Source organism: Tachysurus fulvidraco, chromosome 14 (assembly GCF_022655615.1).
Source record: "Tachysurus fulvidraco isolate hzauxx_2018 chromosome 14, HZAU_PFXX_2.0, whole genome shotgun sequence".
Lineage (NCBI taxonomy): Eukaryota > Metazoa > Chordata > Actinopteri > Siluriformes > Bagridae > Tachysurus > Tachysurus fulvidraco.
The window spans coordinates 597,986-625,269 of NC_062531.1; the positions used below are offsets into that span (position 1 = coordinate 597,986).

The 27,284-nt window shown below is 40.3% G+C and overlaps 1 protein-coding gene and 1 long non-coding RNA gene across 3 annotated transcripts; both read left to right on the forward strand.

Annotated features, from left to right (window-relative positions):
• Positions 1–5,843: 5,843 nt before the first annotated feature.
• LOC113634256 (N-acetyllactosaminide beta-1,3-N-acetylglucosaminyltransferase 3-like) lies at positions 5,844–16,765 on the forward strand. Of its 2 annotated transcripts, none has more exons than XM_027133084.2 (3): positions 5,844–6,006; positions 9,495–9,525; positions 15,192–16,765. In XM_027133084.2, the coding sequence occupies exons 2-3, from the start codon at positions 9,501–9,503 to the stop codon at positions 16,364–16,366; spliced, it is 1,200 nt and encodes a 399-aa protein (XP_026988885.2). In that variant the 5' UTR covers positions 5,844–6,006; positions 9,495–9,500; the 3' UTR covers positions 16,367–16,765. The 2 variants fall into 2 exon arrangements, with proteins under 2 accessions (XP_026988885.2, XP_026988883.2); XM_027133082.2 differs by lacking the exon at positions 5,844–6,006 and adding an exon at positions 9,286–9,376.
• Positions 16,766–21,128: 4,363 nt separating this feature from the next.
• Positions 21,129–21,978, forward strand: LOC125138551. Its single transcript, XR_007137764.1, has 2 exons — positions 21,129–21,803; positions 21,892–21,978. It is a non-coding gene; the product is annotated as an uncharacterized LOC125138551 (long non-coding RNA).
• The last annotated feature ends 5,306 nt before the right edge of the window (positions 21,979–27,284 follow it).

Consider the following 27,284-nt stretch of genomic DNA (forward strand, 5'->3'; position numbering starts at 1 on the left):
TCGGTGTTTATAATGATTTATAATCCCACTCTCGGTGTTTATAATGATTTATAATCCCACTCTCTGTTTATAATGATTTATAATCCCACTCTCGGTGTTTATAATGATTTATAATCCCACTCTCTGTTTATAATGATTTATAATCCCACTCCCTGGTGTTTATAATGATTTATAATCACTTTCTCATGTGTTTAAAATAAATATTTATTATATTATTTATATAATGTTTCAAATATTTAATATTTGAGTTACTTTTGAAAGTTCTGATAACTATTAAATTAGTTTCTTTCAGTTCTGTGTTCCGTTAGTCTTTATGTTGAAAGATTAAATCATGCTACAAATGAACAGATCCTAAGAGCAGATTGATTAATGACTTGATTTGTAAATAATGTTAACGTGATTTGATCAGTCTGTGAGTTTGTAAAATGTGAATAAAAGTCTGCTCTGATACTGTTAGAATGTATATATATATATGTATGTAAATATAGAACAGAAGTAAATATTTTATTATTAAAAATAAAATCACTAAAATCATTCATTTGTTTTACAAATAAATAATTTTTGGTGATAAATGGCATGAGTGACAGGATGATGAAATGATGAATGGTGTCTCTGTGGTTTGGTTTCCTCGCAGCAGGAACTCCACCATAACATGCGACTTTCCTCTGTGCAGGTGTTGGAGCTGCAGTTGTTGTTGAAGGCTGTGAGAGATGTTGAGCAGCAAAAGTGACCAGGATATCAGCTGGATGCTGGACGATTATGGGATAAAACATGGCCCTGTGGTCGGTGAGTCTCAGTATGCTCTTCTGTTGTGTAGGCTTTATTTTGGTTTGTGTGTGATGTGAGGATTGTGATTTAGGTTCCACCAGATCTCTGTATGAGAAGAAGCTGAGAGACATCATGGCTAAAGGGAGGAAGAGAGGAGCATCAGAGCAGTCAGTCTTCAGAAAACAGCGTATGTCCTGTGGGGGAACCATCATCATCACCACATCATCATCATCATCATTATGATTATTATTATGATTATTATTATGATTATTATTATTATGTCCGCAGACACTTGATGTCACATATTAAATAAATTTTCTGTTGTTTTTCTGTAAAGAGGATGAGGATGTTTACCTCCCCCAGCACAGATCTGTGAGTCTTAACAAACCTCCTTCATGTGACTCGTCCACATGTATATATGTTCAGTGGTACTTATTAAACATGTGAATATGTGTTACAGCAGTTAGATAATACGTGTATATGGTGTTTGTCTTCTCTCATTTCTCTAGTGGGGACAAGAAGCTTTCAGCAGCCGGTAATTGACGCCCCATCGTGGTTCTCTCTGTTCTCCCTGACAAACACCCCCCACCCCCAGTATCTCTTTCTCTCTGTGATTTTTCTACTGAGTTAAAGTCATAGTCATGTAAATAACTCCAGGAGTTTATCTTTTCCAGGCCCATGGTGTCTCCATACCACACAGTGTCTCAGGGGAAATACACAGTGAGCCAGGAGAGGATGCAGGAGAGGACACTGAGTCAAGGTTCAGGACGATTCGTCCCTCTGTGGCTTCAGATTATGTTGTTCCTCATCGTAGCTGGTGTCCTGGTGTTTATCTTCAACATGGAGGCAGCCCAGCCAACACCATTCAAACACCTCACATAGCACACACACTTTACATGTCTTACACTGAATGACGTTATAAACGCAGTGGTGTGTGTGCGTGTGTGTGTGTGTGTGTGTGTGTGTGTGTGTGTGTGTGTGTGTGTGTGTGTGTGTGTGTAAAACAAAGCAGTGATATAAAACATGAGAAGAAGCTCAAGTTTAATCACATCCAGATGTCACACTGGGTGTATTATTATATACAGGTGTGTGTGTGTGTGTGTTTGTGTGTCTGTTTATAAATGTGCGTTTTAGCTGATTTAAATTTCATGTAAAAAGAAACCTCAGTCCTTTATGTGAAAGAGAAAATCCCAGTCAATAACACTTAAGGTAGAGAAAAGTGAACAGGGAGAAAAGTGAACGGGGAGAAAAGTGAGAAAAGTGCCTTATTACTTCTGCTTTCACTTCTCTCAGGCTCTGCATTAACGCTCACATCTTTTATACCTAACTGCTAAAAAGGCTTACTGTAGCTTTGCTAAATTAGCCTTTAACACCCAAATGTACAAACAACACATAACAGATTCTCTCTCTCTCTCTCTCTCTCTCTCTCTCTCTCTCTCTCTCTCTCTCTCTCTCTCTCTCTCTCTCTCTCTCTCCCCATCACACCTCTGTATGCAAATTAAATAAAGGAAAGTTTACATTTATAATGTTCACATTTATAGTGTTTACATTTATAATGTTCACATTTATAGTGTTTACATTTATGGTGTTTACATTTATAGTGTTCACATTTATAGTGTTTACATTTATGGTGTTTACATTTATGGTGTTTACATGTATAGTGTTTACATTTATAGTGTTTACATTGATAGTGTTTACATTTATAGTGTTTACATTTATAGTGTTTACATTTATAGTGTTTACATTGATGGTGTTTACATTTCACACACACACACCTTATATCTTCCGTATCATTGTAGCCCCGCCCCTTTATCCTTCTGTATTGGCTAATGATGTTCTCCTCTGTTCTGATTGAGCAGCTGAGAAAGTCACAAAGCAACGCATGTTATATAAGGCAGGATCTCATTAATACGGACCGGGTTCGAGTACATACGAGGTTAAGTAGGGGAGGGCATCCAGGTTAAAGACAAGACACGATACGCCATGCTGTGGCAAATTATGTGAACAGCCAAAAGAGCTGAGATATATATATATAGTCAGTATGTACTGACTCACTCAAATGGTTATACAACAGAACCTTAGCTTGTTTATGGTTGGGTTGTGTTGGGTGTGTGTGTGTGGGTTGGGGGGGTTGTGTGTGTTTGGATGTGGTTACTGTGGGGGTGTGTTTGTGGTATTGTGGGGTAGTATGTGTGAGTGTGTGTGTGTGTGTGTGTGTGTGTTGTCACAGCCACTAAGTGGCGCTGTGGGTTTCATCTTTATCAGGAATTTTAAAATGTAATGTTTAAACTGTTTTGTTACATTTAAACTGTACAGTGTGTAGTCTGTTCCAGTGGTACGTACTGAATGTGGGAAAAAAGCAGTATAGTGTGTGTGTGCATGTTTGCTTGTGTGTGTAGGTGTGTATATATGTATATTGTGTGTGCATGTGTATGTGTATATATATATATGATGCAGTTCACCGTGAAATAAAACCACGTTCCTCCAGACTCCTGGTGCTCCATACAGACACAGAGCTACACAAAAACAGCAGGACTTCAGAGTGTAAATCAACCTGTGGACATAAAGTCCATGTCACTGCTCCCTTTGGGATCTGCAGCTTTTACTCCAGTAAGATCGGAGATTCCTCATCTTCCTCTTCCTCCTTGTCTTACTCCAACCCCAAGTCTAGTCCGTCTCTGTACTGCTCTGTTCACATGAAATCCATCTCTGTTGTCCTTCACACAGGAAGAACCACTGATAATGGTGTGTTTGAACAACATAGAACAACACAGATAAGGACTGAAGTAAATTAGTCATAGACACACAAAGTTTATCTTTACAACCTGGTGTACACAGTATGGGACACAGGACAAGAAGACAGTGCAGACAAAAGGCAGTGCAGGACAGTGTGTGTGTAAGGGGTGTGTGGGGTGAAGAGTGTGTGTGAGGTGTCTGAGGTCCACAATACTGTTGGCTTTGCAGATGCAACATGTGGTGTAAGTGTCCATGATAGAGGGAAGAGAGACACCAATGAACTTCTCAGCTGTCCTCACTATCTGCTGCAGGATCTTGCGATCTGAGATGGTGCAGTTCCCAAACCAGACAGTGATGCAGCTACTCAGGATGCTCTCAATGGTCCCTCTGAAAAACATGGTCAGGATGGGGGGAGGGAGATGTGCCTTACTCAGCCTTCATAAGAAGTAGAGACGCTGCTGGCCTTTCTTGGTGATGGATCTGGTGTTGAGTGACCAGGTGAAGTTCTTCACTAGATGAACACCAAGAAATTTGGTGCTCTTGACGATCTCTATAGAAGATCCATCGATGTTCAGCGGAGAGTGGTCGCTCTGTGCTCTTCTGAAGTCAACAACCATCTCTTTGACATTCAGAGACACGTTGTTGGCTCTACACCAGGTACTGTAGTTAGATGTTGCACTTCCTCACTGTATGCTGACTCCTTGTTCTTGCTGATGAGACCCAGCACAGTCGTGTCATCTGCGAACTTGATGATATGGTTTGATCTGTGCATTGCTGCACTGTCGTGAGTCAGCAATGTGAACAGCAGTGGGCTGAGCACACAGCCCTGAGGGGCTCCAGTGTTCAGTGTGGTGGTGCTGGAGATTCAATTCAATTCAATTCAAGTTTATTTGTATAACACTTTTTACAATAGACATTGTCTCAAAGCAGCTTTACAGAACATAAACACAGAGCAGAAGGTAAACATAATTAATGATAAAGGAAATAACGAATAATAAAAGAAATAAGAATTAACAGAATAAAAATGATAGATTATTATTAGATGTATATAGTTCACAGTGTGTATGTATTTATTCCCCTATGAGCAAGTCTGAGGTGACTCAGGCAGCAGTGGCAAGGAAAAACTCCCTTAAATTGGTAGAGGAAGAAGGAAGAAACCTTGAGAGGAACCGGACTCAAGGGGGAACCCATCCTCATATGGGTGACACTGGGGGTGTTATTGTAATATACAGTCAGTTAAATGTTGTATTGGTGTGAGGTTCAAGGACTTCTTATCTCCTGAGTACCACAGAGTCTAACTGGAGATGTCTCAGGATTCTTAGAGTCGGCCTCGGCTCGGTGGACGTCCTTCCACTGAGGTTGGGAGCTGGTACAGTGTCTGGATGCCTCGGGATAGGTACAAAGAGAGAAGCAGTGGAAAGGGATTAACATATCTGCTGTTTATAAAAATGTGCTGGTCTGATGTACTGGTGCATGATATTATGGGATGTATTATGTGTACGCCTGACTAAAGAGATGAGTTTTTAATCTACATTTAAACTGGGAAAGTGTGTCTGAGCCCCGAACACTATCAGGAAGACTATTCCAAAGTTTGGGAGCTAAATAAGAAAACGCTCTACCACCTTTAGTAGACTTAGATGTTCTGGGAACTACCAGAAGTCCTGAGTTTTGTGATCTCAGAGAGCATGAAAGATTGTAACGTGTTAGAAGACTAGTTAGATACATGGGAGCTAAACCATTAAGATGCTGTTCCCAATCCAGACTGACTGAGGTCTCCTAGTCAGGAAGTCCAGGATCCAGTTGCAGAGAGACGTGTTTAGTCCCAGCTGAACTAAAGTCTATGAACAGCCTTTGTACATATGTGTCTTTATTGTCCAGGTGGGTGAGGGCTAAATAAAGGGCCGTGGCAATGGCATCGTCCGTGAAGCGGTTTGTACGATATGTGAACTGTAGGGGGTCCAGTGAGGGTGGTAACTGGGTCTTCATGTGCCTCATGACGAGCTTCTCGAAGCACTTCATAACGATGGGTGTGAGTGCAATGGGGCAATAGTAATTGAGTCATTTTGTGTGTGTGTGTGTGTGTGTGTGTGTGTGTGTGTGTGTGTGTGAAAGAAGAGGGTTTATTTTGTGTGTGTGTGTGTGTGTGTGTGTGTGTGTGTGTGTGTGTGTGTGTCTGGGTGGCTGAAAGGAAAATGTACCTCTATGGGTGTGATTTCACTATTTCTGTGTTGCACACTCTTATTTTCCCATCTTGTCCTGTCTCTTCCTCTCTGTTCAGGGGAGGGCCTACAGGTTATTAACAAGTGTTTAAACTGGTAATGCTGAAATGAACTTTTGTGTTCAGAGCACACACACACACACACACACACACACACACACACACACACACACACACACACACACACACACACACACACACACACACACACACACATCCTGATGGCTGATACTTTCTCTTCATAACCTCTTTCATTGTCCAGCTTGTTTGAGTTCATATTACAGGTAAATCTTTTTTATTTATTGTGTGTGTGTGTGTGTGTGTGTGTGTGTGTGTGTGTGTGTGTGTGTGTGTGTGTGTGTGTGTGTGTGTGTGTGTGTTCAGTTGCTTCAGCTTTTCATGTGGTGTAGAAATGAACAGTAATCAGAAAAAGTAGAGAGAGTTTCTTTTCTGTCTGAGTTTCTCTCTGTTTGTTCCTTACTGACTAAGTTAAGGTTCGTCCTGAGAGACTTGTGAACAGTTTGATGTCTGATTTTAAGTCCTTTATAAATTTCAATCAAATTTATAAATAAATTTAAATTCGATCACACTTTAGAGTCAAAAGACTGAAATGTAAAAGGAATAATGAACAGAAGACACAGAAGACATTATTCAAGTAATTAAGATTTAATTCTTTTCCATTTATGGTTATGGTGTTAGTGCGAGGGAAAAAAATTTAAATATTTAATATTCATTTATTATTAAATTAATTTAACAATATTAATAATATTTAATTAGTGCATTCCTGTTAAGTGTAGACCCAGTTAGACGAGGTGATGATGTTGATTTGGTTATCTTCACTTTTGCCCAAATCAAATCAAATTTTTATTTGTCACATACACATACATACAGGGTACGTCATGCAGTGAAATGCTTTATGCATCTGTCCGGTATAAGAATAAAAGGTGATGCAATTTAGGATAAAAAAAGGAGATAGATAAATAAAAATGTATAAACTATATAAGAAAACTATAAAAAATTATATAAAATATGAAAATAGGAGGAGACATATTGTATATACATATGCATAAATATACATATAAATAAGTGTGTATGGATTTTAAAGATTGTCCTTAAAGTGTCCAGATACAGTATGGTGTGTAAATAGTGTATAAAGTGGCACTGTGCTGTACAAGTCCAGAGTTAAAGTGATTTTCTAGTCAGTGTGTGTTGTGTTGTGTAAAACGTAACGTTTAACACTTAATGCTCACCTCTTACAACTAGGGTTGCCACCCGTCCTGTGAAATACGGAATCGTCCCATATTTACAGGCAAAATGACGCGTCCCGTATCAAATCAATACGTGGCGCGATTTGTCCCGTATTTTACATAGGTCCACATTATACAGCATAGATATATATACACTAGATGTCGCCATGTATAGGGCAGTACATTGGAACGAATGTGTCAATAGAGCCGCCATCTTGGTACGGGGGACCCCCTCCTCTTAATGCATTAGTGTCAATGTAGGCAAAGAAATAAAATCACCATAAATCGCCATGAATGCGATTTCTTTCTTTTTTTTTCGTTCGTTCCAACGATCAGACATGTATTTATTATTAAGTCCAGAGAAAATTTAAGGTTTTGATATTGAGATAATCTACTTTTTCGCAATATAATGCATAATGCTAGTAGGTAAGTTTATTACTTACATTCTTCCACTTGAGTAAACTTCAAATGAACAATCACTACTTACCTTATAGCCTACTGCATGTAACACTGCTACAATGGTGTGTGTGTGTGTGTGTGTGTGTGTGTGTGTGTGTGTAATGTTCATTTAAATTGTGTTGGTTTATTAAATATGATACACAAAGCAATTTGCAGGTGGAAACAAATCACACATTTGAGAGGAACATAATGTGAATTAAAGTTAGATAGTTGAGGTGCCAAAGACTGTTCAATCTTTTCTTTATTCTTTTCCCGCAATACTTTTGCCACATTCAATAAGTATGTAATAAAGTCACATAAACCAAAAAAAACAAAGTTTGACTTTGAGGCTGAACTTGTGTGTTACACTGCCAATCTAACTGGTGACATCCTTCCAGGACTGTCATCTTAACCATTTAAATAAAAAGTGTTTAGTTTCCCTGCAACTTGTCCATGACTGACGTCTCTGTTTATCACTTGGGAATCTACAAACACATTCAGATTCAGATTTTTATATTTAATACCATGTCAGCAATCAAAAGCTATTTTCATGGCAAAATTCAATTACAAAAACACAAATATAAATGTAATAAAAACAAAACAAATATAACTTTTTTTATTTTAATTAACATACGTTAAAAAAAAATCCAAACCCTTTTCAAACATAATATAATTAAATCTGTCCTTAAGTGAAGTAACGTAATAAAAGAGCGTTCTGCTTGTGTTAAGTCCAGGACAATCTAATAAAATATGTTAGACAGATAAGGGAATCTTACAGAACATACAGAAAGTTCCGTCTTTTCACCTTTAAGCAAAAAAACAAAACAAAACATGGGTCAATTTTTAATGTCCTTATTAAGAGCTTCGGAATTTACAAACGTCTGATTTCCTAACTGTCACAAAACAAACCAACGGAACAAGAAATATAATTTCCTAACATTCATCACCATAAAACACATTCTCACGTGTGTAATGTAATCCCTTCTGTCTGGTTTTTAGATTTATTTCGTTTTAACAAACAAACGCAGCACAGAAGTCCGGCATCGTCCATGTGTTTGAGGTAAAGGAGCACCGTACAAAGATGGCGGCGGTTTTGACGCATTTTTAGGACCCCAAGGCGACATCAACATACATCTTATACAGCATCCCATGCACATCACCCCACCCGCATTGTGTGGAGATGCGTCCTATTCTGCCCCTGATTGGGTAATACTCGTTGCCATCGTTGGTTTGATTGGTTTGTTTTAGGGTTACGGGCCGTTCAGTGTCAGAGGAGGGCGGGACGCTGCCTCGCCGGTTCTTTTGACAGAGTCAGAGTGACAGAAAATCCATATGAAACGATGGCATCTCCAGATAACAACAATCACCCCCCCCCCTCCGCGTCCGGCTCTGAAAGTTTCAGAGCTAAAACGAAAGCATCCCAGCATCCACTGGTTATGTGGAAAGGATCATTTCTAGAATGGCCAACAAATGGAGTGACAGCAGGAAGCTCTCCTGTGGAGCTCATCAGGAGTGAGCTCGTGATCACTTTTAACTTTGCAGTCCTGTTGAGAGTTTTTCTGTAGATGTTTGAAAGACAAACAGCTTCTCAGTGCTGCACGGAGTGACAAGAAGTACACTTATAAAAGAAAGTAGGCTTGATGTGCTCCAATTTTTCTGTATTGAAGGTGGCAACCCTACTTACAACTGGGATGGGGGATGGTGGGGAGTGGGGGATGGTGGAGCATGGGGGATGTTTGCATCCAAAACAAATGTGAATTTCAGACACATCAATCTGAAACAGGTCAAATGCTACACACACGGGCACACACAGGACCCCCCCCCTCCCCAACACACAGATACACACACACACACACACACACACACACACACACACACACACACACACACACACACCTTCTGTAATTTGGCTGTCAGCTTTCTGGTTTCTGAGTCTGAAAGCTTTATGTTTCAGTGCACAGACACTCAGGTAACATGTTTTGTGTATTTTCCCCCCAGCTTTGTGTAAAGAAGTAAGAAATAAAGTGAACATTATGTCTGTGTCTGTTTCGCTCTCTGTATTAACACAAGGTCTGAAACTGTTTCAGGTCAAAATGGTGGTGCTGCAGAGGATTTTCGGTAAGCAATGAAATCTCCATTTTACTGCTTTCTCTCTACACTGTGTCACCAATCTGTGCCATTTCACACAGAGGAGGAAAAGGTTCAGATTATTTATGTTTTTTTTACATCACAAAATATTGCTGTCAGGTTGTGACCACAGTGTGTGTGTGTGTACACAGTAACATTTGGTTAGGCTTAACTGGTTTCCACTTAAACAGTCAAATAGGAGCCGCTGAGTAGAACATTTTCTCCACAAGAGAGAGTTTGTTTATCTGTCAGCAGAGCAACCTTGTACATGAGTACACACACACACACACACACACACACACACACACACACACACACACACACACACACACACACACACACACACAGGTCACATTTAGATCTCTGTTAATAAAGTCATTGCACAATTGCAAAAATGTTTATCACATGTAAGTCTTAGAAACATTTTAATTCTGTAGATTTAAACCAGTGAGTCTCATCTTTCTGTCATCATCATTAACTTGTATAAAGTTCTCGTGCTCGAACATTGTTCACCCAATACAACAACATAGATCTTTATATTTACAGCATTTGGCAGATGCCATATTCCAGAGCGAAATCTTTACAACAGTTCACAGCACTTGTACAGAATAGATGACTCAACCCGGACTTTGGCCATGTGCGTTTGTTGGTTTTGTGTCACGTGTCTGCCCCGTCCTTGTCTCTTCCTCCCCACCTCTGCACACCTGTTCCTCATGTGTCTAATTGTGATTAGTACATTTACATTTACATTTACATTACATTACATTTACATACAGCATTTGGCAGACGCCCTTATCCAGAGCGACGTACATAAGTGCTTAAATCTCTAACACTGAATACATTAATGCTGCTCACTAGGTTACATACTTAAGATACCATGAGTTTAAAACATCTGTTCAAATTTACAATGAAAAAGTGTCAAAGGTTTTTTTTTTTAATGCAAAAGATAAGGAAAGAAGTGCTAGTTGAAGTGTTTCCTGAATAAGTAGGTCTTCAACTGCCGCTTGAAAATAGCCAGTGACTCAGCTGTCCGGACCTCTAGGGGAAGTTCATTCCACCACCTCGGTGCCAGAACAGAGAAGAGTCTTGTAGTATACTTGCCTCTTACCCTGAGAGATGGTGGAACCAGTCGAGCAGTGCTGGTAGATCGGAGGTTGCGGGGTGCAGTGCGAGGAGTGATGAGGGCTTTGAGGTAAGAGGGAGCTGGTCCATTTTTGGCTTTGTAGGCCAGCATCAGGGTTTTGAATCGGATGCGTGCAGCTACCGGAAGCCAGTGGAGGGATCGCAGCGGGGGGTATGGAGAACTTTGGCAGGTTGAAAACAAGCCGGGCAGCTGCCTTTTGGATCATTTGCAGAGGACGGATTGCTTTCATAGGTAGACCTGCCAGCAGTGCACTGCAGTAATCCAGTGTTGAAATGACAAGAGACTGAACAAGTACCTGAGCAGCCTGTGTGGACAAAAATGGCCAAATCCTTCTAATGTTGTAGAGAAGAAACCGATATGAGCGAGTCACATTAACATGAGTGGAAAAGGACAGTTGATTGTCCATGGTTACCCCAAGGTTGCGAGCTGTGGCTGAAGGGGAGATCAGATCGTTGTGCAAGGATATAGCAAGATCATGACCTGGGGATGAATCACCTGGGATGAACAGCAGTTCAGTTTTGCTAGGATTGAGCAGATGAGCAGTCATCCATGATGAAATTTCTGCCAGACATGCTGAGATCCGGTCAGAAGCTGTGGCATCTGAGGGTGGAAAAGAGAAGATAAGTTGTGTATCATCAGCATAGCAGTGGTAAGAGAACCCATGTGATGAAATAACTTCACCAAGAGAGTGAGTATACAGGGAGAAAAGAAGAGGACCAAGTACTGAGCCCTGTGGGACACCAGTGGAGAGTCTGCGTGGAGCAGATATCACTCCCCTCCATGTTACCTGATATGAGCGTCCTTCCAAGTAGGAAGCGAACCATTCCCAAGCTGATCCGCAAATCCCAAGACTCTTGAGGGTGGATAAGAGAGTCTTGTGGTTGACCATATCAAACGCTGCTGAAAGGTCAAGGAGGATAAGGATGGATGACAGTTTGGCTGATCTAGCAGCATGTAGTTTCTCAGAGACATCCAAAAGGGCTGTCTCTGTAGAGTGAGCTGCTTTAAAGCCAGACTGGTTGGGGTCTTGGAGGTTGTGTTGTGAGAGATAGACAGACAGTTGATTATAGACAATGCATTCTGTAGTCTGTAGTTACTGATGTCTGATGGATCCAGAGCAGGTTTTTTTAGGATGGGAATAACCCTTGCTCTCTTGAAAGTAGTACCTGACCAGATGCTATGGATCTATTGACGATAGTGGAAATGAAGGGCAAAAGGTCTTGCGAGATGGTCTGGAGCATAGTGGTAGGGAGAGGATCCAATGGGCAGGTGGTAGGATTGCAGGACTGGATGAGTTGTAAAATCTCTTCTGCAGCTACAGTTGAGAAATGTGACAAAGAAGGTGTAGGGGAATGTATACTCTGAGATGTAAGTGCGGTCTGGGCTGAAGTGAAGGTCCGGCAGATTTCCTCAATCTTCTCCTGGTAGAAAGAAGCAAAGTCTTCTGCAGTCAGGGAGGATGAAGAAGGTGGAGCCGGGGGGTTGAGCAGAGAAGAGATGATGTTGTGGAATTTCCGAGGGTCATGTGAGGAAGCTTCAAGCTTTTCCTTCAAGAAGGAAGTCTTGGCAGAAGTCACATCTGAGGAGAACTTGACAAGAAGTGTTCGGTAGAAATCAAGATCTGCGTCAAGTTGTGATTTATTCCACTTTCTCTCTGATGATCTTAGATCTCTTCGATTGTTGCGCAGCACATCTGAAAGCCAAGGAGCAGAACAAGAAGTTTTCTTGGGTTTAGTGAACATAAGGCAGAGGAAGTCCATAGTTGAGGAAAGCGATGAGAGGAAAGTATCTGTGGCTGAGTGTAGCAGTGTTCTGTGGGGATATCCAGGTCTCTGTTAGAGCAAGAAAATCAAAGGAGTAATGGGAAGTTAAAACAGAGATAAAATTCAGCTTTTTTTTTTACAGCAGACTGACAATTCCGGAGCCCACCTACTACCACTGTTTGAGACTTACACAACAGAGGAGGGTAGATGAGGTTACTGGGATTGTGACCTCTGCTCTGTAGATGAGAGCGTCTGCGAGAGTAGGTCTTGAGTACAGAGATGGGTTTAAGGCACATATTTGTAGTCAAACAAGTGTGAGAATTAAGGTATGGTAGAATATATCACACAGTACTAGACACTAAATTTTAGAGAGAGATTCTGACAAACCGCTACAGACGCTAGCGTCTGTAACGGAGAACCTTCAATTTAAATAGGTAAGCCCTGCCCCCACTTCACACCTTAAGGGAGACTGTTATTTCACATTGGACAGAAATGTAAGTTATTGTTATTGCAGAGTTTATAACAGTGCACATTATGGTGACTGGTTCACTGGGAGAAGCTCTGATTATACAGTCTAATAGCAACAGGGAGCTGCTCATACAGGGGGTGAAAGTCATTCTCCATCAATTCTCTACAGTGTCCAAGGGAATCCCCAGGACTCAGCTGGCCTTCCTTATCAGCTTGTCCAGTCTCTTCCTGTCTGTAGTAGAGATGCTGCTGCACCAGCAGACTAATCCATAGATGATGGCTGAGGCAAAAAAGGTCTTCACTAGGGCTCCCTGCACTCCAAAAGACCTTACTCTCTTCAACTGAAAGAGTTTGCTCTGCTCTATATTAGAAATGGCATCTGTATTGTCTGTTCTTTACAATTTACTGTTCAGATGAACACCCAGGCATTCATGAGAGTCCAGAGAGTGCTTTTGTGAGAGTGTGTTTGTCTCTGCAGAAATCCACCACCAGTTCTTTGGTGTTCCCTGCATTTACCAAGGTGACGAAGGCTGGGCCTGCAGTCTTCCTCACCTTGATCTTCCTGAGCAGGGGGGGGGGGAATTGGTAGCGTGGATAGTTTGGATGTGTTGTTGATCTGAGAGCAGTGCAGAGAGAGGTAGAACTATGCAGCTTGCTGTGGAAGCAGAGAAGGGGGACTGGATGGGGGTAGGTGTGGGTAGCTGATCAAATCAGTTAAAGAATATATTCAGATCATTCACCCACTTCAGGTCACCCTCAGCCTGAAAGCTGGGCTCCTTATGACCAGGTTGTTTTTTACAGATCAGTGGGTGAATTAATGATGAGGTTCTTTTTAGTCCTCTCCTGCCTTGAAGCCATCAATTAGCTTCATTTTCACTTTATTAGAGGAGCTCATGAGTGTTAACACCAGGGTTGAAGGATTTATTACTCGGTAATTGTTATACCTGGTGGCAGTGGTGACATAATGAGGCATAACAGGATGTTAATGAAATGTATAATCTCTCAACTGTGCTTGAGGGAACTTTATAATCACTGGAAGTTTCCAGATGAGCCAAGACTGAACTCACAAACAAAACCTGACACTAACTGTACAGACAGACTGCGCTACCTTACCTGGTTAATTCAATTAAATTTTATGTGTTAGATGTTGTCACAAAGCAGCTTTATCGAAATCTATTTATCCATGATATACATGTTAAATAAATAAACAAACAAACAAATAAATAAAAAATAAGTAAGTCAGGGGTGACAATGGTGAGGAAAACTCCCTGAGTGAAGAAACCTTGAGAAGAACCAAACTGAAAAAAGAACCCAGTTCACCAAACACTCCAGTTCTGCTCCGTTACCTAAGAAAAACTATTCATAAAAAGCTTAGATGTCTCACTGTTCTGTCCTTCAGTCACTGTACACAACCTTGGGGTAACCATACACAAGTAATTGTCCTTCTAATGTTTCGTTGGTGGAGATTTCAGAGCAGTTTGTATATATTGCCATAATATATATATATATATATATATATATATATATATATATATATATATATATATATATATATATATATATATATATAGAGAGAGAGAGAGAGAGAGAGAGAGATAAAATACATTGGCTTGACTACACCAATGTATTTTCAGTCCCCAAATAAAATTAGAATTTTAAGGGGAAATAAAGTGTGGAAATGCAGAAATCCAATAAATATAAAGGAGTACCAGCATGCAGAGGTTTCTAAGACTCAGTATGTCAGGACTTTGGCCATGAGCGTTTGTTGGTTTTGTGTCACGTGTCTGTCCCGTCCTTGTCTCTTCCTCCCCGTCTCTGCACACCTGTTCCTCATGTGTCTAATTGTGATTAGTATATAGTCGAGCCTCTGTTGTTGTCTCCTGTTGTGTTGTTGTCCTGTGTCTTGTCTTGGTTTCTGTTTTGTGCTTTTTATTTAATAAATCCTGTTTTATTTTAACGCTATTTGGGTCTGTTTTACCCCCAAGTCACTGACTCAGTATTGGGTCCTTTATTATTTAACATACTGTATGTAAAGAACATTACAATAAATATAATATCACTTTTCATCTTTCAGAGAGTGCTTACAGGAAAGGAAATGATATAGTTATTATTGTTCTTCTTCTTCTTCTTCTTCTTCTTCTTCTTCTTCTTCTTCTTCTTCTTCTTCTTCTTATTATTATTATTACTATTATTTAAAATAACTGGAATATTCAAATGTATTCTACATTTTATTTTTCCCCTCTGAATAAAACTGTAATTTTTATTTCATTTGATTTTTGCAGGACACAGGAGATTTACCAGGAACCTGGAGGTGGTGTCACTGCTCATCACGGCCACTCTGTGTTTGTTAGTAATACTGCAAATACACCTCGAGGGCAAGAAATCACAAACCATAAGACAAGACAAAGTCTTGAGAAAGCAGAAACCTGAACCACAGACATGGCCAGACATGTTCCTAAACTCAGTCCCCAAGTGTACGCTAAACTCATCTGCCTCCAAGATTCATGACTTCTCAACTTTACCTAAGAATATCCAAGACTTCCTGTTTTACCAGCACTGTCGGCATTTCCCCATGCTCCTCAACAATCCTGGGAAGTGCGGCGGACCAAAGAACTCCGCAGATGTTTTCCTACTGTTGGTCATTAAAAGTTCTCCACCCAATTACAATCGGCGTGAGGTTCTGCGTAAAACGTGGGCTTTGGAGAGGCTACATAGCGGTGTGTGGATCCGCACTGTGTTCATATCTGGAACCACAGGAGACGGTTATGAGAAGGAAAAACTGAATAAACTCCTGGAGCTGGAGAACCGCGAGTACCAGGACATTCTGCAGTGGGACTTTGATGATACCTTTTACAACCTCACACTGAAGCAGGTCTTATTCCTGGAGTGGATGGAGAGGTTTTGCCCAGATGTGCACTTTCTCCTCAATGGAGATGATGACGTTTTTGCCAACACAGACAATATGGTGCAGTATCTCAAGGGCTTAGATGATAATGATGGAAGCAAACATCTTTTTATCGGCCACTTGAACGAATATATGGAGCCGATCCGGCAACAAGGCAGTAAATACTTCGTCCCTGTACAAATCCATAAATCAGACACCTATCCTCCCTACTGTGGTGGTGGTGGCTTCCTGCTGTCACAATTCACTTCCAGAGTTATCTACAACATGTCTCACTCCATCCCCCTGATTCCTATCGATGATGCTTACATGGGAATGTGTCTGGAAAAAGCTGGACTTCAACCCAGACATCATATAGGAGTGAGGACATTCGGCCTGAACGTTCCCTCGGGTCAACATGAGGCATACAATCCATGCTACTACCGTGAGGTTCTCCTGGTTCACAGGTTCCTCCCACTTCAGATTTATCTTATGTGGCATGAAATCCATAGAGAAGATTTGAATTGTACAAAGAGAACAAAAGGGAATGAGAATTCTGGGCTTTTCAAGCTTTAAACAGAGGACTGGGAGGACAGATTTGTGAAAATCTGGGAGGACTGGGAAAGACTGGGGGTGAGAGGGGGGGACTGGGTGACATACAGTGAGAAGCTTTTAATTTAGATGATTTTATAACCAGCCAATTGCACACAGGCAAACTCAACTTAAACAATGAAAGTAAAAAATAAAACGGAAGATGAAGTGATTATGGAATGTGGCAGTCTGGGGGTTAAGGTGTTGGACTACTCATCGAAGGTCATGAGTCGTGAATCCTTTGGTCACAAACCTGCCCATGCTGGGCCCCTGACCAAGGCCCTTAACCCTCAATTGCTCATCTGTATAAATGAGCTAAAAATGTAAGTCGCTCTGACTAACGGCGTCTGCTAAATGCTGTAAATGTAATAAATATTTAAAGCAAAAAATAAACAAAAGATGCAGTTCTTATAATAATAATAATAATAATAATAATAATAATAATAATAATAATAATAATAATAATGCAGCTTGTTTTTTTTACTGAGAAAATGCAAACTCTTGTAATTGTAATGCCACGTTTTTTTTATTTCTTTAAACTTGCTTTGTGACCATGTTCACTGTTAAAAGTGTGATACAGGTAAAATGGAACTGAATTGAAAGCGCTGTATTAACAGGAAGTGCATTACGTGGAACACGTGATGTCAGTTCCCCTCATCGTGCTGAGTGTTTTATGTTGTGTAACTGAGATATGGCTTCTTTATATTGCAATATGGTTCGTAAGGTGCACTACATGGTTGCTGGGGTTTGGCTGCACAGTTACTATGGTTATATTTGCAGACTAGTTTCTCACCTGCAACAAAAGAGCACACCTGAAAATCCATTTATCTTTTCCTGAAACAAGCGCCATGAAGATCTTGAACTAAACGCTTTAATCCAAAATGCTCGCCTCACAAATATTACGTTTCTGACTGAAAACTGTACACAGCAGTTCACTTCCGTCCTTTGTTTCGGCTCTCACTTGTCCTAGGAGGCTTATAAAACTACACTGGAGCGTCAGATTTGTAGTCCAGGGCCTAACGAATCAAACGAAAATCATGAAAATAGGGGGCGATCCCACTATATATATATATATATATGTATATATATATATATATGAAATGAAACTGGAGGCTCACTGTGAAATATAGCAACAAGCTTTAATAAAGACCTTTACACAGATTCACTGGTGTCTGCTGCCCTCTTTTGGATGTTACCACATCTACAGAGAGATTTTAAGAATTCCCCATTCAAGTCTATGGGGAAAAACACCCCTTTTTCATACGCTTCCATACTGGGAATTCTGGAATTCCGATCGCTTTTAAAAACCATAGCACACCTCTCCTCAATGAGCTGGGCGATTTGACACCTCATTTATGGGTCTAGGACAAAAGCTGCGGGACAAGTTATGCGCCGAAAAAGTGTCTGGAAGAAAAAGAAGAAGAAGAAGAAGTATGCAAGAGAATAAGAACACATTAAAAATGACGCTACCACCACCAGCCCCATGAATCACCATGTCAGGTGAATTCTAGCAGATCCATAAAAGCCACTCAAGCACATAACAGTCACTTATTAAGAAATGACCCATGCTAATGTCCACTCCCTACAGGCAGCTGTGCTGTGTGCAGGAGCGAGGTTGTGTACGATCGTGTGTATGAGTGATGGACAGGACATGGACATGTCTGAACGGAAGTTGAAGAAACTTTGACTATTTGTTCATAGAAGAATTAGTCAGGAATGGAATGATAGACTGCTGTAACTGAGTACTGAATATTAATGACCGCTGACAGCACAAGTCGAACATAAACATGTCAGTTACTAAATACAGTAAAGGCGTGTGTTTTTATTAGTGGACGAGTTTTAGCAAAAGCTAATCAACAGTTTATTGGCAGCCATGTAGAAATTGTGTGAGTAATCTAATGTGTGTGAGTAATCTGTGTGAGAATTTAATCTTGTCTAGACTGCTTGCACATCTGAGGTAATTATTACCTTTATCTCTCTTTAGTGTCTAAGGTTAACTGATAGGCTAAATGGCATTCTTGTCTAATCTAATTAGCAGGATTCATCATAACAGATTAAGGGTACTGTATTTTGGTTTCTGGTTACCACGCCTTAATTGCAAAGCAGAATTAATGTGTAGCTCAATTCCCCAAATGCATCATCCTAAGGTAGGGCTACAAAATCAAAATAATCTTAATCCTATTGCTTCATTGTCTAAATCTGGCATCCTGCCTGGGTCACATGACAGGGGTGAGGGTGCGTCTGTTTTCAGTGTGTAAAGTGTGTTAAACATGATCATTTACTGTAATCAGAGAAATTACTAAAGGAGGCTTCAGGACAGGAATAAAACTCTGCTTATAACGGCAATGAATTTATATTATATAATTGTGTCTGTTTAACTGAGTGCGTTAAAGAGATAACAGACTGGATGAGCTGTAATTTTCTGCTGCTAAACTCTGATAAGACAGAAATATTACTTATGGGTCCATAAACCAGTACACAGAAGCTCTCACACTTCAGGGATGTACTGTTACTAGTAGCTCGACAGTGAAAGACCTGGTGTTTAATAGACAGCAACTTGTCTTTAAACTTATATCACCATATTACAAACACAGCCTTCTTCACCTTAGAAATATCACCAAGCTGAGAAACATCCTGTCTGTATCTGATGCTGAGAAGCTAGTTGATGCCTTCATGACCTCTAGACTGGACTATTGTAATGCATTACTAGGTGGTTGTCCTGCATCTTTAATAAATAGGTTACAGTTAGTCCAAAATGCAGCTGCCAGAGTTCTCACTAGGACAAAAAAGTATGTTTAAAGAGAGATCATGTCTGCTTGTGTGTGTGTGTGTGTGTGTGTGTGTGTGTGTGTGTGTGTGTGTGTGTGTGGAATCCCCACAAGATTTGTCATTTTGGAGATGCTTAAAAATGTATTGCTTGCACCTTTGTGTCAGGAAGGACAGCTGACCCAAATGTGAGACAGACGTAAAACTGAACAGTCTCTAATGAGCTCTATGGCAGATAAACAATCCACAGAAACAGAACGTTCAATCAGTGTTCAGGAAAACAGTCACAGCTAATGGTAGGCAATGGTGTGCACAAAAACAAATTATTATAGCTATGGCAGGTAAAACAGCAGTAAAAATACATATTCCAGGCAGAACTCACGAAAAAACGTTGCATGGTTTAAACAGTGGCACATATCGAAGCTCAGGTACAGTGGGGTAAATAGTCCATAGCAAACAAATCCTAAGATACTCCAAACTTGTAAACAGTAGACAGTCTAATCGACAAACAGGGCATCAAAAGCGTGGCTATAGCAGGAAAACGGGAAGAAACTGGGGTCAAAAACAGGCAGAGAAACACAGGACCAAGGTGTGATACTCAAAAACAGAAGAGAGACGGTGTCCTTAAATAATGCAGAGGCATACAAAATGGCAGTCAGCTCCAGAATTGCTCTGTACAAGATGGCTGTCACCGCAAAAGTGCTTGTCACAGGAGGAATCATACATTGTTTATTTTTCTATACATTAGTGTTGGTTTACAGGCTACAAGCAATAAAAAAGGTCAAACTGTAAACCAGAGACACCAGGCAAGGGTTTGAACATGATGCAATCAGGCTTGGATATTACACAGCTTGAATGAACAGCAAGAATGTGTTACAACTCTATGAAGCCTTTACAAATGTGATATAATAGTCTCAAATCATTTTTCATAAATATGAATCATTTAATAAGTAACTGTATAAAACATGCCCATATTTATTTATTCCAAACCTGTGCACAAAGCGCTATAAAGAGCTAGAAGGATGTTCTTGTAATATTTTACTTTACTTTAAAAGATTGTCCAGTAGAAATAATCCATAGTTTAGAATTAATTTCTGTGTGAAAACAAACCTGGGATTATGAGCCAAAGCTCCTAACAAGCCTAGAAACAGTCATGAGAGTAGACTGAAGTGTTCAAGCCATGTCTGAAAATACTCTTAACACATGTGTAGAAGTGTTACTGGCTGCAGCAGCGATCTCTCTCACACTACGCTGTAGTCTCAGTTTAAATGAAATAGCATTGTGGTTTCTGAGTTTCAGAGGCTGGGTGTTTTAGCCAGCAGCTCACACACACACACTTATTCTGGGTCACGTTAATGGTCTAAATGTCTTTATGTTAGAATCTCAGGCCAAAACACAAAAGCTGGAATTCATACATTAAAAATATCTTTAATAAATAACATGTATGTTAAGAGCACTATTCAGACTGAGCTAGAAACCGTGCTCTAACTGTGTAAGGCCTGATATCCAGCCTAAAGGTCTCAACAACAGAGTAAAGTATAAACTGACAATTTTGTAAACATATGAATAATTATGATAAGCCCAAATAAAACACTGAGTCAAGTCAAGTAGCTTTTATTGTCATTTCAAACATATATAGCTGCATGAGTCTATGTGTTTGACAGTTTCACACCTTAATGGCCACATGGTGTTGTTAGTTTGAGATATTTGTGTTCCATCAGTGTGTGTGTGTGTGTGTGTGTGTGTGTGTGTGTGCGCGTTTGTGTTTGTGTGTGTGAGTTTGAGTGTGTGTGTGTGTTTTTTTGTGTTTTGTGTGTGAGTTTGAGTGTGTGTGTGTGTGTGTGAGTTTGAGTGTGTGTGTGTGTGTGTGTGTGAGTGTGTGTGTGTGTGTGTGTGTTTGTGTCAGAAACCATGTCCGACTTTAGAAAGAATACTGATATGGTAGAAAACAACAAGACAACATTTCTGTAACACTGACATATTAAGTGGCAAAAAAATGGTCAAAGGTCAAAATGAAGGCTTTTTTAAATGAATTTGCAGTAATTATAAAAAGCGAGTCAACAGTCAGCAATAAAAACAACAAATATCAGCCAGAGGAAAAGAAAAAGAAAGAACAAAAGAGAACAAGTGAAAAAACACTTTCCTAATGGAACTTTATGGTATCTGAGTAAAGCTCCATCACCAAAGTCAGACCCAGACATGTCCTAGTCCACGCAATCTAAACTGTCCTGTAGCGTAGAATCTAAACTGTACCACCAGCATTGTTTGGTTCTGAGGGCGGGTTTAAGTTTGCACGAGCAGGAGGGAAGCGTGATCTGATTTGAAGACAGGGCGGGGGGTGGGATTTGTAGGCATCCCAGAAGAAGTCCACTATGAACATCGCTGACTCTCTAGTGGTCGAGTTTAATAGCTGTTACTGAGAAACTACATGCTGCTAGATCAGCCAAGCTGTCATCTGTCCTCATCCTACTCGACCTGTCAGCAGCGTTTAACACAAGACTTCAGACTTGGAATTCATCGAGCAGCATGGCAATGATCTGAGTCTGGACCTGGTTTTGTACTGAACACACAAGTTCATTAGATCACTTGGTGTGAACAGGAACGATGATCAGACTCTTTGTCGCTCTTTGTGCTCTTTTTTCTCTCTTCACAGCTGGTGAGTAACTTTCTGAAACTTTAATGTAAAACTATAATATTTTATATTTAACTCATTTACTGACATTAAATATTAAACATTTTTACAGTGAAAACTTCTGACATCAAGGAGATTGACGTGATAACAGTAAAGCGTGGAGAAGATGTAACTATGAAGTGTAACATTAGCAGTGACACAAAGAAAGAGAATGTAGTTTGGTACAGACAGATTTCAGGAAAATTACCTCAGTTTATTGCAAAACCATACAATAAAGAATTGGGCTACAAATTTATTGAAGGATTTAATGATCGTTACAGTATTAGTGTAAATAACAATAAATTTAATCTCAATATTAAAAAAAAAAGAGAAGATGATGAAGGAGAATATTTGTGTGGAGAAATGGAAGTTAATGTAGTGAAGTTCACATCTCTTCCTGACTAGGAGACCTCAGTCAGTCCGGATCGTAACCTGATGTAGATTTCCATATAAGTGGAATTTCATTCAAATCAGGTGACAGGTTACTTGGAGTTAGAACCTGCACAACTGACCCGACTACAGGCTGCACGGCGACAGCGGTCGGGGACGACAGACCCGAGATTAGAGGAGTGTGTTCACTTCTGTTCAGTTCTGCAGCATGAACAGCTGCAGTACTGTTACTGGTCCAGTACAGAACCTCATTAATCCAGTCCACAGCCAGACCCACAATCCCACTGACTCCAGAGAACATCACTGAGGGTTCATGATCTAATGCATCCAGAACCAACCTGAGAACACACACAGTTCAGAGATCAGTACACGTGTGTGTGTTCAGTTCCTATTGATGTGTTCAGTGTTGGTCCAATTCAGTGTGTGTGTGTGTGTATGTGTGTGTTCAGTACCTATAGATGTGTTCAGTGTTGGTCCAGTACAGTGTGTTATCAACAGTGTGAGAGATAAGATCTAGAACCAGAAAAACCAAGAACCCAGAACACCACCACCTCAGGTCACGCAGGAGGGGGAACATGAGGACACGTAAAACTGCTCCAAACAGAACAAATACCGCTGACAGCCTAAACACAGGGATAATCAAAAGAGTATAAAAGCAGGGTAAGAATTTGAGACCTGACAGAAATGAATAACAACACAAAGGACAGAGAGGATTCAAAACAAACATAAGACATAAGAAATCTCTGAGCTCATCTTTTTATTTTACCAGTTCATCTGGTTATAACATCAACAACACAGATACACTGTGATTAGATCTGATCAAAACTCCACTGAACTGCCTTCTTGTAATAATGTGGATTGTGTACATGCCTGTGTGTACGTGCGTGTGTGTGTGCGTGCGTTTGTGTGCGTGCAGTTGTGTGTATGTGTGTGTGTGCATGTGTGTGTGTGTGCATGTGTGTATATGTGTGTGTGTGTGTGTGTGTGTGTACGTGCGTGTGTGTGTGCGTGCGTTTGCGTGCGTGCAGTTGTGTGTATGTGTGTGTGCATGTGTGTGTGTGTGCATGTGTGTATATGTGTGTGTACGTGCGTGTGTGTGCGTGCGTTTGTGTGCGTGCAGTTGTGTGTATATGTGTGTGTGTGCATGTGTGTATATGTGCGTGTGTGTGTGTGTGTGTGTGTGTGTGTGTGTGTGTGTACGTGCGTGCGTTTGTGTGCGTGCGTTTGTGTGCGTGCAGTTGTGTGTATGTGTGTGTGTGTGCATGTGTGTATATGTGTGTGTGTGTGTGTGTTTGTGTACGTGCGTGTGTGTGTGCGTGCGTTTGTGTGCGTGCAGTTGTGTATGCATGTGTGTGTGTGTGTGTGTGTGCATGTGTGTGTGTATGTGTGCATGTGTATGTGTGTGTGCCTTTGTGTGCGTGCAGTTGTGTGTATGCATGTGTGTGCGTGTGCGTGTGTGTGTGTGTGTGTGTGTGTGTGCATGTGTGTGTGTGTGTATGTGTGTGTGTGTGTGTGTGTGTGTGTGTGTGTGTGTGTGTGTGTGTGTTCAGTACCTGTAGATGTGTTCAGTGTTGGTCCAGTACAGTATGTTATCAGCAGTGTGAGAGATAAGATCTAGAAGGTAAAAGGTAAAGGGGGAAGGTAAGGACACGTAAAACTGCTCCAAACAGAACAAATACCGCTGACAGCCTAAACACAGGGCTAATCAAAAAGAGTATAAAAGCAGAGTAAGAATTTGAGACATGACAGAAATGAATAACAACACAAAGGACAGAGAGGATTCAAAACAGACATAAAACATAAGAAATCTCTGAGCTCATCTTTTTATTTTACCAGTTCAACAGCTTTTGTCCTTCCCCTGTTTAAAGGTGGAGATCCCACACACCCAAATAATTATCGACCCATTTCCAAACTGTCAGTCTTGGCCAAAGTCCTCGAAACATTTGTCAACAATCAATTAAATTTTTGTCTTTTAATAATACAGTACCATGTCTGATTTTCAATCTGTCAGCCTTATACGGCAGCCTCAAAGGTTTTAAATGATTTTATTGAATCTGTTGATAATAAGGAACACTGTGCTGCATTTGATACTGTGGATCATACTATACTGATACAAAGACTTCAATTCAATTCAATTCAAGTTTATTTGTATAACACTTTTTACAATAGACATCGTCACAAAGCAGCTTTACATAAACAGAGCAGAAGGTAAACATAATTAATGATAAAGGAAATAACGAATAATAAAAGAAATAAGAATTAACAGAATAAAAATTCTAGATTATTATTAGATGTATATAGTTCACAGTGTGTATGTATTTATTCCCCTATGAGCAAGTCTGAGGTGACTCAGGCAGCAGTGGCAAGGAAAAACTGCCTTAAATTGGTAAAGGAAGAAACCTTGAGAGGAACTGGACTCAAGGGGGAACCCATCCCCATATGGGTGACAGTGGGGGTGTGATTGTAATATACAGTCAGTTAAATGTTGTATTGGTGTGAGGTTTAAGGACTTCTGATCTTCTGAGTACCACAGAGTCTAACTGGAGATGTCTCAGGATTCTTAGAGTCGGCCTCGGCTCAGTGGACGTCCAAAGGCTTCGTCCCACAGAGGACGTTGGGAGCTGGTACAGTGTCTGGATGCCTCGGGATGGGTACAAAGAGAGAAGCAGTGGAAAGGGATTAACATATCTGCTGTTTATAAAAATGTGCTGGTCTGATGTACTGGTGCATGATATTATGGGATGTATAATGAGTACGCCTGACTAAAGAGATGAGTTTTTAATCTACATTTAAACTGGGAAAGTGTGTCTGCGCCCCGAACACTATCAGGAAGACTATTCCAAAGTTTGGGAGCTAAATAAGAAAACGCTCTACCACCTTTAGTAGACTTAGATATTCTGGGATCTAGCAGAAGTCCTGAGTTTTGTGATGTCAGAGAGCGTGAAGGATTGTAACGTGTTAGAAGACTAGTTAGATACATGGGAGCTAAACCATTAAGAGCCTTGTACGTAAGTAGCAGCAGTTTGTAGTCAATTCTATACTTAACAGGTAGCCAGTGTAGAGATGATAACATTGGGGTTATATGGTCATACTTTCTTGTCCTAGTGAGAACTCTGGCAGCTGCATTTTGGACTAACTGTAACCTATTTATTAAAGATGCAGGACAACCACCTAGTAATGCATTACAATAGTCCAGTCTAGAGGTCATGAAGGCATGAACTAGCTTCTCAGCATCAGATACAGACAGGATGTTTCTCAGCTTGGCAATGTTTCTAAGGTGGAAGAAGGCTGTTTTGGTAGTATGGGCGATATGATTTTTAAAAGACAAGTTACTGTCTAATATAACACCAGGTCTTTCACTGTCGAGCTACTAGTAACAGTACATCCCTCTAAATGGGAGTTAAGTTGTGAGAGTTTATGTGCACTGGTTTTTGGACCTATGAGTAGTATTTCTGTCTTATCTGAGTTTAACAATAGAAAGTTGCAGCTCATCCAGTCTTTTATCTCTCTAAGGCACCGAGTTAATTTGGACACTGTGGCTATTTCATCTGGTTTTGATGAGATATATAACTGTGTGTCATCAGCATAACAATGGAAACTAATCCCATGTCTTCTAATAATGTTCCCTAATGGAAGCATGTATATAGAGAAAAGCAGAGGTCCTAGAACTGATCCTTGAGGGACCCCATAATTAACTGGTAGTAAACTGGAGGATTCACCATTTAATTCTACAAAATGGTATCGGTCAGACAGGTAGGATCTAAACCAGCTTAAAGCCTGACCATGAATACCTGTGTAATATTGTAAGCGATCTAGAAGAATGTTGTGATCTATAGTGTCGAATGCAGCACTAAGGTCAAGTAGAACTAATAGTGACATACAGTCTTGGTCCGAAGCTAAGAACAAGTCGTTTGTAACTTTAACAAGTGCAGTTTCTGTGCTATGATGGGGCCTGAAACCTGACTGAAACTCTTCAAGGATGTTGCTCTCCTGTAAGAAGGAGCTCAGTTGAACAAACACAACCTTTTCTAGTATTTTAGACATAAACGGAAGGTGTGAGATAGGTCTGTAATTTGATAGTTCATTAGGATCTAAGTTAGGTTTTTTGATGAGTGGCCTAATAACTGCCAACTTAAAAGACTTAGGGACGTAACCTAAAGATAACGAGGAGTTAATGATATTAAGAAGAGGCTCACCAGCTTTATGTAACACTTCTTTCAGTAGTTTAGTTGGGATGGGGTCTAGTGAACATGTTGATTTAGCTGTAGTAATAAGTTTATCTAACTCTTCCTGTCCTGTACTTGGAAAGCTGTATGGACTTATGGATATTGGATTATCTAAACATACAATTGGTTGGTTTAATAATTAATAATCTTTCAAACAGAAAGCAATGTGTACAGGTAGAAGGTTTTATATCAGGTTCACTCAATGTTACTAAAGGTGTGCCACAGGGGTCAGTCCTTGGACCACTTCTATTTACTATATATATAATTAATATTGATCATAATGTCCATAATGTAAAGTTTCATTATTATGCAGATGATACAGTTATTTATAGTTCTGCATCCACACCAGATCAGGCTCTTTCGCAGTTACAGTTTGCATTTGATATTGTTCAACGTAATTTGTTTGAATTAAAATTAGTTCCCTTTCGAGGGAACTCGATGCTGCATCAGTGCTGATGCTATGAGAAGCATTCACTGGAAATCTACACCAGGTTACATACGTAATCTGGTGTAGATTTCCATATAAGTGGAATTTCATTCGAATCAGGTGACAGGTTACTTGGAGTTAGAACCTGCAGTTAGACCCGAGATTAGAGGTGTGTGTTCACTTCTGTTCAGTTCTGCAGCATGAACAGCTCCAGTACTGTTACTGGTCCAGTACAGAACCTCATTAATCCAGTCCACAGCCAGACCCACAATCCCACTGACTCCAGAGAACATCACTGAGGGTTCATGATCTAATGCATCCAGAACCAACCTGAGAACACACACAGTTCAGAGATCAGTACACGTGTGTGTGTTCAGTTCCTATTGATGTGTTCAGTGTTGGTCCAATTCAGTGTGTGTGTGT